This window comes from Eretmochelys imbricata, chromosome 1, assembly GCF_965152235.1.
Source record: "Eretmochelys imbricata isolate rEreImb1 chromosome 1, rEreImb1.hap1, whole genome shotgun sequence".
NCBI lineage: Eukaryota > Metazoa > Chordata > Testudines > Cheloniidae > Eretmochelys > Eretmochelys imbricata.
In genome coordinates, this window is record NC_135572.1 from 40,745,957 (window position 1) to 40,758,259 (window position 12,303).

A 12,303-nucleotide genomic window follows, 5' to 3' on the forward strand; every position below is an offset into this window, starting at 1 on the left:
GTAAAGGGGTTACTACAGCTTGGTGTGGTGGAAGAAGTTCCTCTCGAGTACAGGAATATGGGGTTTTGTTCCCAGTACTTTTTAATCTCAAAGGCCAAGGGCAGTCTACAGCCCATGCTGGACCTGCGAGACCTCAACAAGTGCCTAAAGAAGTTAAAAGTTCTGCATGCTCTCTGGGCCTACTGGTAAATGACAAAAAGTCAACGTTAGTGCTAGTGTAGAGGATAGAGTTAATAGGAGCAGTCCTCAACTAGATCTGTGCCAGGGTATTCCTGCCGCTGGAAAGGTTCCACGTGTTAATGGACCTCATCACTGAAGTCTCCGCATTCCCTCTGATTACAGCCAGGGTCTGTCTGCTCCTCCTGGGTCACATGGCAGCGTGCACTTATGTGGTCCATCATTCCAGGCTCCAAATGCGGCCCCTGCAACAATGGCTGGGGATGGTCTAGTCCCAGTCCAGAGACCCCCTGGAAAAGATTGTTACCATTCCCCAGGCGATACTTACCTCGCTGCGATAATGGACTGATCATAGGACAGTCTTGGAAGGGGTTCTGTTTGACAGCCCCCCTCACTCCATCGAGTTGGTGTCAGATGCCTTGGACCTCGGCTGGGGTGCTCATCTCAGCAATCTCCAGACACAGGGGATGTGGTCCCTGGAGGAGGCGAAGTTGCACATAAACGTCAAAGAGCTTTGAGCAGTCTTGCTGGCGTGCGGAGTCTTCCTGCCCCACCTGTCAGGCAAGGTGGTACGAGTCCTGACGGACAACACAGCCCCATCAATAGGCAAGGGGGAGCGCGCTCGTTGGCTGTCTGTCAGGAGGCGCTCCATCTATGGGACTTCTGCTTCAGCCACTAAATCCACCTGGAAGCTTGTCACCTTCCCGGTGTCAAGAATACGCTGGCGGACCAGCTCAGCAGGGACTTCTCTCACCACGAGTGGTCACTCCATCCAGAGGTAGCCTGCATGATCTTCCAAAGGTAGGGAACTCCCCAAGTTGACCGGTTCGCTAGCAGACAGAACCGGAAATGCCACCGGTTGTTGCGGTTCAAATACAAGACAGAACAAGCTTTAAGCAAGCAAGCAGGCTGGTCTGCTGACGGGCTGGTCTCCTGTCAGCTTTCCACCCTCTCTTTTATTCTTTCTCTCCCCCCGCGCATTATATACTCCAACAGATAAAAGGAATACACTGGCTTTGTTTAATATTCTTATTTACCGCATTCCTTGCTCTCGGGCCTTGAGCCCAGTCCTGGGAGGCTTCCCACGGTTCATGTAATCTGGGCGAGATTCCAAGGTTCATGCCCTTGAGAGGAGCCGTGTGTGCATTGCTCCTACACAACACTCCGGGTGTGCCCTGAATGTTGCCAAGTGCATGAACATTGCATGAATGCTACAACCGGTTTTGCTCTCAACAAGGTCTAAGCAAGGGCTCGCTCTCCGATGCCTGCCTTCTTGTCATGGTCAGGGAGCCTGATGTACACATTCCCGCCAATTCCACTCATTAGCAGGGCCCTGGCAAAGATCAAGAGAGATAAAGCACAGGTTGTTTTGATTGTCCCAGCGTGGTCTTGCCAACATTGGTTCGGCACACTCATGAACTTGTCAGCGGCACCTCCCGGACCTACTGTGAGAGGACCATGGTCAGCTCTTCCACCCCAATTTTGAGTCCCTCCATCTCTCGGCCTGGATGCTGCATGGCTGAATCCGGAGGAGCAGACCTGTTCAGAAGGAGTCCAACAGGTCTTCCTGGGGAGTAGGACAAGGTTTTCCTTCTGGGCATCCGAGCATGGCATCTCTCCCTCGCATTCTTTCATACAGGCTGTCCTGGACTACCTGCTCCATTTGAGGAACCAGGGCCTGGCACACTTTCCCATTAGAGTGCATCCAGCAGCCATTCCACATTTTACCCACTGATCCAAGGACAGACGGTGTTTTCCCATGACATGATGGTCAGATTCTTGAGAGGGCTCAAGAAACTCTTCCCACAGGTATGGACTCCTGTCCCACAGCGGGATCTTAACTTGGTCCACCCTAGGCTCACTGGCCCACCCTTTGAGCCACTGCGTTCCTGTTCCCTTGCCCACCTGTCATGGAAGGCCACGTTCCTGGTGGTGGTGACGTCAGCAAGATGGGTCTCTGAAATTAGAGCCTTGACCTTAGAACCTCTTGTACACAGTCTCCTACAAAGATAAGGCTCAGTTGTGGCCCCACCGGGCCTTCCTGCCAAAGGTGGTCTCCACCTTCCATATGAACCAGGACATCTTCCTCCCGGTGTTCTGTCCCACACAGCACAAGACCAATGAGGACAGACATCTTCACTCCCTGGACATCCAGAGGACCTTGGCTTTCTACTTAGAATGTACCAAGCCTTTCTGAAAATGGATTCAACTCTTCATCACTACAGCAGATAGGATGAGGGGTCACCCGGTGTCCTCATGCAGGATTTCCAATTGGATCACCTCGTGCATAAGGACCTGTTACGACCTGGCAGGGGTTCCGCTGCCGCTGATTGTCATAGCCCACTCAGTGAGAGTACAGGCATCTTCGATGGCCTTCTTGGCACATATCCCTATCCACGACATCTGTAGAGCCGCAACATGGTCCTCTGTTCACACATTTACTGCTCATTATGCCATCACTCAGCAGGCCAGGGACGACACTGGGTTTGCCAGAGCTGTGTTGTAATCCACACTTCTGTGAACTCCTACCCACCTCCAGGGATACTGCTTTGGAGTCACCTAATATGGAATGGACATGAGTAAGCACTCAAGGAAGAAAAGACCGCTACCTTTTCCATAACTGGTATTCTTCGAGATGTGTTGTTCATGTCCATTCCACAACCCGCCCTTCTTCCCCACTGTTGGAACTGGGGGTGCGTGGGGGGAGCCGGCAGCATCCCTTATACCATGCCATGTGGGTGCCACTCCAGAGGGCGCTGGAGCCGGTCCCCTACGGATACTGCTTAGGGAAAAACTTCTGGCACCGGTGCATGTGGTGAGCACACACACCTGATATGGAGTGGACATGAGCAACACATCTGGAAGAACACCAGTTACAGAACAGGTAACTGTCTTTTGCTGTTCCAGCCCTTGGAGTTATGGATCCTTTTAAGCCAGGGAGGAAAGTAATAAAGAAAAGAACAAAACAGCTCTTTAGTTTGTTTTCATTGTGGGGAGTTCAGTCTCTCATTTTTTTCCCTTTTTATCAGGGTAGCCTAGTTTAAACGAACAATTAGTCAATCAAGATTTGCCTCTTAGGTGGTGGCCACATACTCCCAGTCTTCCCTGAAGTGGGGAGGAAATGAGAGTGCCCTATTTCCTTCTCCGGGCTCCAATCTTCTCCTCTCTGTTTGAAAGTCATCTCTACTCCTCCGTCTCCTTCCACTGAGCACCTCCTTGTCTCACTGAAAGCCTTAGGCTTGTCCTGATTAGCTATACCTGATTAACTCCCTGGGTGGATCCTCTTATTCTAGAATTCTGAACTTATTTAGTTTTGGAACAGAAGTTGATTAAGCAAATTCAGAATAATTCATCCACACAAAGAATTAATCAGGAATAGCTATTTCGCTAGAATTGCACTTCAGACCTTAATTCGAATTAACTTCGACTGTAGACAAGCCCAAGTGTAGAAAAGCACTTAGCTTTTTATAAAAAGAAAAGGAGTACTTGTGGCTGTTACTCTGAAACCTAGCTTTTTATAGTCTCTCTGTTCATAAGACTCAGCTGGTGGTTTCACCTTTCCATTACCTAATAGGCCACAGCTGTAGTCTCTCTCAAGTCCTGACATCAATCTCTCATGGTTCAGCTGAGGTTGGAATACGCTTATCTCACCACACCATAGATGGTAACCCATGATCGTACTGCAGGGAGGGATTCCACTATGTGAGAAAATTTTAAAACAATAAATACAATCTTTTCTATAACAAAGTAGCTACCTGCTGGAATAAACTTGTATTGAATTCATGGGTTTCTTTTCTGTATTTCCACTCTATAAGCTTAGAGAATGCAGGTTTTTGAACTTTTTAACCAATCACAAGTGCAAGGCAATACAGTGCACGCTTGTTCTCCTGTTTTCTTCAGGAAAAACATTGTACTTTTAAATAAATCTATTTTTAAAATTCTAGGACTTCTCATGAAGTGACGATGGTGTTGATGATTTTAAAAAAATAAGGCTGTTTCTTATTTCCGAGAAACAACTCCATTCTGATTGCAGAAAAGTAAAATAGATGGAACAGAAAACACTTGCAAATTTCCCACTGAATTTCTTACCCACGAGGGATGAGCTAGGGATACAGGACAGGGAGAGCTACTCTCGTCAAGATTTAATACAAACAAACAAAAAACCCACTTGCTCACCTCTAGACCAGTGGTTTTCAACCTTTTTCCATTTGTGGACCCCTAAAAAATTTCAGATGGAGGTGCGGACTCATTTGGAAATACTAGACTGTCTGCGGACCCTCCGGGGTCCACAGACCACAGGTTGAAAACCACTGCCTGAGACATTTGGCTTTATTATGTTCAGATGCCACAATAATGGGTGACCTTATGAAAACCTAGATACATATAGTGATCTTTGTAAAATGTTTAGCACCCTTTTGGCACTATATAAATAACAGTGGTGCATTGTGTTGATTATCAAACTCTTCTTTCTTCAGGCATGCATGCTTGTATTTCAACCAAAGTTTGAAACAAAGTTTAAAGGAATCCAGCTGTCTGGAGAAATTATTATTTGTCTAGATTGCTCCAATTCCATGGAGGGTTCAACACTGCAACAAGCAAAGAAGATTGCTCTCCATGTTCTACAAATGTCTTGTTTTAGACAGAGAGTGAATGTTATCAGATTTGGCACGAGTAAGTTTTCTTTTGTTGGATGCTGACTTTTATTACTTTCTTGTCATCCTTATCTTTATGCTCATCAAGCAGTAATATATTAAACTGGAAACCTGACGGTCTCTATTATTTAGTAGTAGAGAATATTTTTATTGTGGTTTTTCTAATAGTAAAAATGAAACCATTCACTGCATAATGTCACCATTCCTAAGTTAATGAAATATAACTTAATGTTGAAAGGAAGAACTTAATTTCAGTTTTCACGCCACAGATTTCACAGAATTTTCTTCATATTCAAAGGATATCAAAAGTGATCTTGCAGCAGTGAAGGAGTTTATTATCGTAAGTAAAATTGTTTTTCTCTGCATGCTACTGAGTGTTTCTTTGCCCGCAGGGATTCCATGTAACGTGCACCGTCATGTTGTTTTGTGGCTTTATTTGAGGCCACCTTCTAAATTACTTCCATGGCTTAGTTTTAGTAGTATCCAAGAGCCCATTGTCCCTGGTAACAGGTGCATCATCTCTGTTGTATGTCCTGTTATAGCTCAGTGAAAATTTAAGGTAACTCATGGTAGGTGTTAGTCATAGGACAATAAAAGTTGGAGATGGGAGAGTCATACTGGATCATCCAGTTGATCTTTCTGAAATTTAGGATTATTCTCTATTTATGATCTTGTCCAGTCTGGTTTTAAATGATTCCTCAAGTGATGGAGCTTCCACTCCTTCCTTTGGAAAACTTCTCTGCAGCATAATAAATCTGACTACCAGGAAATCTTCCTGATGTTCCTCCTAAATTGTACCTTTTAAAATGTCATGCCCCCTTCCTTTGCCCTCTGGTGACTTTGTAGCAGGACAGGAACGGGTACAGACATCCATGTGAACCTCCCTGCTCTCACAGCACCGTCTTTCTGGCAGTGAAGACAGCACTTGAATATGCCAGTGCACTTGGTCATCCCAATGAAAGGCAAATTCAATTGGCACTGTCTTGGAAGGAAGATTAGATTGTAAATTCTGGAGTGAAGGGATTGTCTTTTTGCTCTGTGTTTGTACAACTTCTAGCACAGTGGGGTTCTGGTCCATGACTGGGGCTCATAGGCACTGTCACAATACAGATAATAACTACTACAGGATGGCAGAAGGCAAGCTCAGTTGTAAGAAGGGAGCAATCACTTGTACTTGGAAACTGGGAGAAATTTACCATGGGAAGGAAAACTTAACTCTTCACTATAGTTTATTCTGGGGAAAGTTAGAAATAAAATCCAAACTTTCAGATAATCATTTTATTATTTTTTCTCTTTAGTCTGCTACACCTACAATGGGAAATACTGACTTATGGAAAACCTTACGTTATTTAAGTTTGTTGTATCCTTCTCAAAGACAGCGTAACATTCTTCTTCTATCCGATGGGCACATTCAGAATGAGAGCATGACCATCCAAATTGTGAAAGAGAATGTCAGACACACCAGGTTATTTACATGTGGTTTTGGGTAAGTACAAAATGAATGAACAGTTGTACTGTGCTGTGCTTCAGACTTAAAAATCACTGATAATTTTACTGGAAATGAAATGTCAATGTGTTGAGGATCATAAGGTTTGTGAATGTGTTGTCTTTATCACGTACATATAGATGGAATGCAAAAAAGTGAATGCCACATTCTACAATTAAAATAAAAAATTCCAGGAAATTCCAATTTGAGATTCCCTCAGTAGAATTTACTTTGCACATATGTAGTTTTGTCTGTTCCTCTCATTTTTCTGAAATGTGTAATTTTAATATATTCCTGTTTAATGTAAAAAGCATGCCTTAGAATGGGAAATAGTTAAAATTGTTGAAACTTTAACTTTTAACATTTCCTGACTCCATAACTTTAATAGTGCAGTAACATCGTTTTCTGCATTGATTTTTTTTTAAATAAAGATTTAAAAAGAAATTACCACTGCTTTCTAAAATAAGCACTTAATTGGTTCTAATTAGGCTTTGTCTAGACTAGGATTTAAAGATGTGTTAAAAGATGTTAGCTAACATGTTCTGACTAACATGTTGCAAAAGTCTAGTGTAGATTTTTCAGGGCTTGTCTACATTAGAAAGTTATACCACTTTTACTCTATTGGTATACCCCCCCTAGTGCGGCTGCAGTTATATTGGCATTAAAGTACTTTACACTGGTATAGTATTCCCACATGGGTAAGGGAATAACGATACCATTACAAGTTACCTTTATACCGGTATAACTTAATCCATGCTCGGGCTCTTATGGTATAACTATTTCAGTAAAAAAATTACACCCAACATACTTATACTGGTGTAGCTTTTAAGCATAGACCAGACCTCAAAGTATACTGTTAACATATTAAACTGGTTGAGTTAAAGTAATAATGGTGAATGAGACATAACAGAGATAAGTTCACACCTTTCCCGATGCTGTTGATTGGATAGAGACAGTTTTATGCAAAGCTGAATTAACAGAGAAGCAGTGCATCTTTTTATATTGTGATGGTTGTATATTGGCAACTGAAGAAAATAGATTTTTTTTTTTAAATGAAAGGTTAGAATTTTTAGAATATTGCAAAATGCAACAACGGTTGTAAAGAGACTTTAAAATTGTGCATGCCACGCTTTCTCTCAGGCCTGTGAATTTTGTCCTATTTTTGAGGTAAATGCAGTTTTATTCCTTCATTTTTATTTGTTTTTTTCCAGTTAATTTTCATCCTGTCAATGGTGTAACATTTTTTTAGCAGTAAGTCCTTTATCTTGAGAAAATGGGTGTATCAAATCCTATTTTCTTTTTTTGCTACTGCCACCCCACTTAAAGTTACAGATTATTTGAAACTTGTCGTCCATTTTGTTAGGCAGTCTCTTTATTTTATACATTCATTGTCCTTCCCCTTCGCATTACTTAATTACAGTAGCTTCCGTCCTTTGTAAATAGATCACACAAAATTCTGCATTAGTTAAAAACTCTTGTCTGTTAAGCAGTTTTGGCCCCACAATCTTGATTTAAGATCACCCATTTCCAGAAAAAATTGCTTGACAGTTCAAAATGAAATGCTGATGGCTTTCAATGGAAGTAGGGCATCTATTTAATGTAGGCCCCTTTGAAAACCCCTGCCTCAAAGATCTTACATCTGTTATGGAGAAACTCAAGAATGCATTTTCCTTAAAACCCTGTGAACATGTACTTCATCCCTCATTTCACTACTTCCTGTGGGAAACCAATGAGTTGGCTTTTCTCTGTGTGTGATTTGCACTAATTGAATGCTGAATTTTCAGAGCTAAGACGTGGGTTTTAAACCTATATGCTCTGGGGATGAACATGGGAAACACTGCTCCTCTTGTTGGTTTTCACTCTTGATAGCGTTAGAATAGTGATAAATATAGGCAGCCCTCTGTCAGGATGGAGCATGCGTTGGATCTTGCCAGTTCTGAGCTTTGTTTAATGTAGATGTGAATGAAAGAGGGGGATTTAAAGAAATTGGAGAACTTGCTAGACTATTAAAAAATTAAAATGGTTGGAATCAATTTCAGATTATCAGTTTTTACTTAAAAAACAAAAAACAAATCTTTTAAAATGTGGTTAGTTCCACAGCAAATCATCACATGCTGAGATCTTTGTCTCAATATGGCGCTGGAGCATATGAATATTTTGACCCAAAATCGAAGTATAACTGGCTAAAAAAGGTAAGTTTTATCAATCCTGAATATATTTTTTCTGAATTTTACACTATTGGCAGCTGATTTGGGTGGAACTCTTTGGGAGCCTCAAAGTTTCAAATTGGGAGGAGCATGTTCTCGGGATTGTGGGGTCTTGCTGTTTCAAACAGGAGTACTCTTGGTGTTTTAACAGACAGAGGACTGCTTTATATTGGGGAATGGGGCCTTTGTGTCTCAAAGAGCAGTTCCCTCTTAAGTGAGATGTTGGACTCCACCTGAAAAGCAACTCCCTCTAACTTTCAGATACCACACCAGTTTCAGACCAGGGACCCCACGAAAAGGAGAAGCTTCTGAAATATCTTTCCATTGCCCTTCCTCTTTGACGCCTCTGATTTTTAAAATATAAGTTCACCTGGGTGAAGAGTGGTACTTCTCTCTTGCGGGATATGTACACTCCATACATACACGCCAGGTCACATATGGTGAGAAGAAAGGAAAAAACTTTATAGGAGCCAGTTGGGTCCTGTGTTCATGACCCTGACTATAAAACGTGGCAGTACAGCCTAGTGGCTGGAGTCAATAAAGTGGCCCTTCTACTCAGGGCAGCGCGGCCTAATGGCCAGCATCAATAAAGGCGCCCACTTCTGGGGTACTGGCTCGCTGGGGATGCGGGGTTCCACCTAGGGTGTGTGGTGCTCAGGGTAAGGGGACTCAGGTCTTCCTTGCTCCTTTGAGTCCTAGCCCAGGGCCCTGGCAGTGATGGAGGTGCTCACCCCCAAGTCAGCAGGGGTCCTCCCAAAACATCTTGACTGGTTCCCTGTTTCGCTCACTGGAGAAAAGTCTAAGTCCCCTGGGCTGCTTTCTACTCTTTCTCCCTCGGCGATGCTCCATGGTTCCCAAGGGTCTCTAGGGTCCTAAAGTCTCTGCTCAGTGCTCATCAGGCAGCGTGGAGTCTGTCTGGAGCTCTGTGTGCCATGGCTCTGTAGTGGGGGCATGTAGCAATTCCCTGGAGAAAGCCTGTAGTCTGCGTCCTCCCCCTTCAGCTGCCTGTCCAGACTGAGTTGGGCAGGCTGCTTCCTTTTATACTCTGCCTCCAGGCAGAACATTCCCAGCAGGGTTGGTGGGGCAGGGCTTCCTCAGCCTGCAAAGCACAGTTAACCCTTTTGGGGCTGGCATACGGTAGGTACACCCCATCACATTCTCATTTTAGGAACTTGGTGGGACTATCTCAGTAGTTTATGATGCTGAGGCGATGTTGGCTGCTACTCTTTGAGTGACCTCTGCTGGAAAGTTGCAGCAGTGTTCTCTTTCAACCAGAAACTTGTCAGTTTTCTCCATTGTCTCTCCTTGTTTGAACATAATTTACATTATAAGGGAAGAGGAGATGGTATTTGCTGTGAATAAGAACTAAATTTCAGCTTTGTTCCTTGTTTACAACACTGAGAGAATAAAATAAAATGAAAAGACTCCATGAATTATTTATTTATTTTAGTGTCAGATTCTGTTGTACTCTTCTTGATTAGGGCTTGGTCTACACTTAAAACTTAGGTCAATGAAGCTACAGCATGCAGGGGTATGAAGGCCAAAAAAGAATTTGAAGAACAGCTAGCCAAAGACTCAAAAAGTAATAGCAAAATTTTGCTTAAGTACATCAGAAGCAGGAAACCTGCTAAACAACCAGTGGAGCCACTGGACAATCAAGATGCTAAAGGAGCACTGAAGGATAAGACCATTGTGGAGAAACTAAATGAATTCTTTGCATCAGTCTTCATGGCTGCAGATGTGAGGGAGATTCCCAAACCTGAACCATTCTTTTTAGGTGACAAATCTGAGGAATTGTCCCAGATTGAGGTGTCATTAGAGGAGGTTTTGGAACAGATTGATAAACTAAACAGTAATAAGTCACTAGGACCAGATGGTATTCACCCAAGAGTTCTGAAGGAACTCAAATGTGAAATTGCAGAACCACTAACTGTAGTCTATAACCTATCATTTAAATCAGCCTCGGTACCAAATGACTGGAGGATAGCTAATGTGATGCCAATTTTTAAAAAGGGTTCCAGAGGTGATCCCAGCAGTTACAGACTGGTAAGCCTGACTTCAGTACTGGACAAACTGGTTGAAACTGTAGTAAAGAACAAAATTGTCAGGCACATAGATGAAGATAATTTGTTGGGGAAGAGTCAACATAGTTTTTGTAAAGGAAAATCATGCCTCACCTATCTACTAGAATTCTTTGGGGGGATCAACAAGCATGTGGACTAGGGGGATCCAGTGGATATAGCATACTTACATTTTCAGAAAGCCTTTGACAAGGTCCCTCACCAAAGGCTCTTAAGCAAAGTAAGCTGTCATTGGGTAAGAGGGAAGGTTCTCTCATGGATTGGTAACTGGTTAAAAGATAGGAAAGAAAGGGTAAGAAGAAATGGTCAGGTCTCAGAATGGAGAGAGGTAAATAGTAGTGGGCCCCATCGATTTCAACATATTCATAAATGATCTGGAAAAAGGGGTAAATAGTGAGGTGGCAAAATTTGCAGATGATACAAAACTACTCAAGATAGTTAAGTCCCGGGCAGACGGCAAACAGCTACAAAAAGATCTCTCAAAACTGTGTGACTGGGCAACAAAATGGCAGATGAAATTTATTGTTGGTAAAAGCAAAGTAATACAGATTGGAAAACATAATCCCAACTATACATATAAAATGATGGAGTCTAAATTAGCTGTTTCCACTCAAGAAAGAGATCTTCGAGTCATTGTGGATAGTTCTCTGAAAACATCCACTCAATGTGCAGAATGTTGGGAATCATTAAGAAAGGGACAGACAATAAGAAAATATCATATTGCCTCTATAGAAATCCATGGTATGCCCACATCTTGAATAGTGTGTGCAGATGTGGTGGCCCCATCTCAAAAAAGATATATTGGAATTGGAAAAGATTCAGAAAAGGACAACAAAAATGATTAGGGATATGGAATGGCTTCAGTATGAGAAGAGATTAATAAGACTGGGACTTTTCAGCTTGGAAAAGAGATGACTAAGGGGGGGAATATGATAGAGGTCTATAAAATCATGACTGGTGTGGAGAAAGTAAATGAGGAAGTGTTATTTACTCTTTCTCATAACACAAGAACTAAGGGTCACCAAATGAAATGAATAGGCAGCAGGTTTAAAACAAACAAAAGGAAGTATTTTTTCACACAACACATAGTCAGTCTGTGGAACCCTTTGCCAGAGGATGTTGTGAAGGCCAAGACTTGTGAAGGGTTCAAAAAAGAACTAGGTAAGTTCATGGAGGATAGGTCCATCAATGGCTATTAGTCAGGATGGGCAGGGATGGTGTCCCTATCCTTTGTTTCCCAGAAGCTGGGAATGGGCAACAAGGGATGGATCACTTGATGATTACCTGTTCTGTTCATTCCCTTGGGGGCACCTAGAATTGGCCACTGTTGGAAGAGAGGATACTGGGCTAGATGGACCGTTGGCCTGACCCATAGAATATCAGGGTTGGAAGGGACCTCAGGAGGTCATCTAGCAGGACCGATCCCCGATTAAATCATCCCAGCCAGGGCTTTGTCAAGCCTGACCTTAAAAACTTCTAGGGAAGGAGATTCCACCACCTCCCTAGGTAACACATTCCAGTGTTTCACCACCCTCATAGCGAAAAAGTTTTTCCTAATATCCAACCTAAATCTCTCCCACTGCAACTTGAGATCATTACTCCTTGTTCTGTCATCTGCTACCACTGAGAACAGTCTAGATCCATCCTCTTTGGAACCCCCTTTCAGGTAGTTGAAAGCAGCTATGAAATCCCCCTTCATT

At 42.9% G+C, this 12,303-nt stretch overlaps 1 protein-coding gene across 7 annotated transcripts in view; it reads left to right on the plus strand.

The window, feature by feature from the left end:
* Positions 1-12,303, plus strand: part of PARP4 (poly(ADP-ribose) polymerase family member 4) — a 120,773-nt gene that overhangs the window by 56,372 nt on the left and 52,098 nt on the right. For all 7 annotated transcript variants that reach the window (XM_077809051.1, XM_077809090.1, XM_077809098.1 and 4 more), the window contains exons 22-25: positions 4,653-4,848; positions 5,099-5,169; positions 6,128-6,315; positions 8,408-8,507. In XM_077809051.1, coding sequence (XP_077665177.1) covers positions 4,653-4,848; positions 5,099-5,169; positions 6,128-6,315; positions 8,408-8,507 — 555 coding nt within the window. The remainder of the gene's footprint in view (positions 1-4,652; positions 4,849-5,098; positions 5,170-6,127; positions 6,316-8,407; positions 8,508-12,303) is intronic.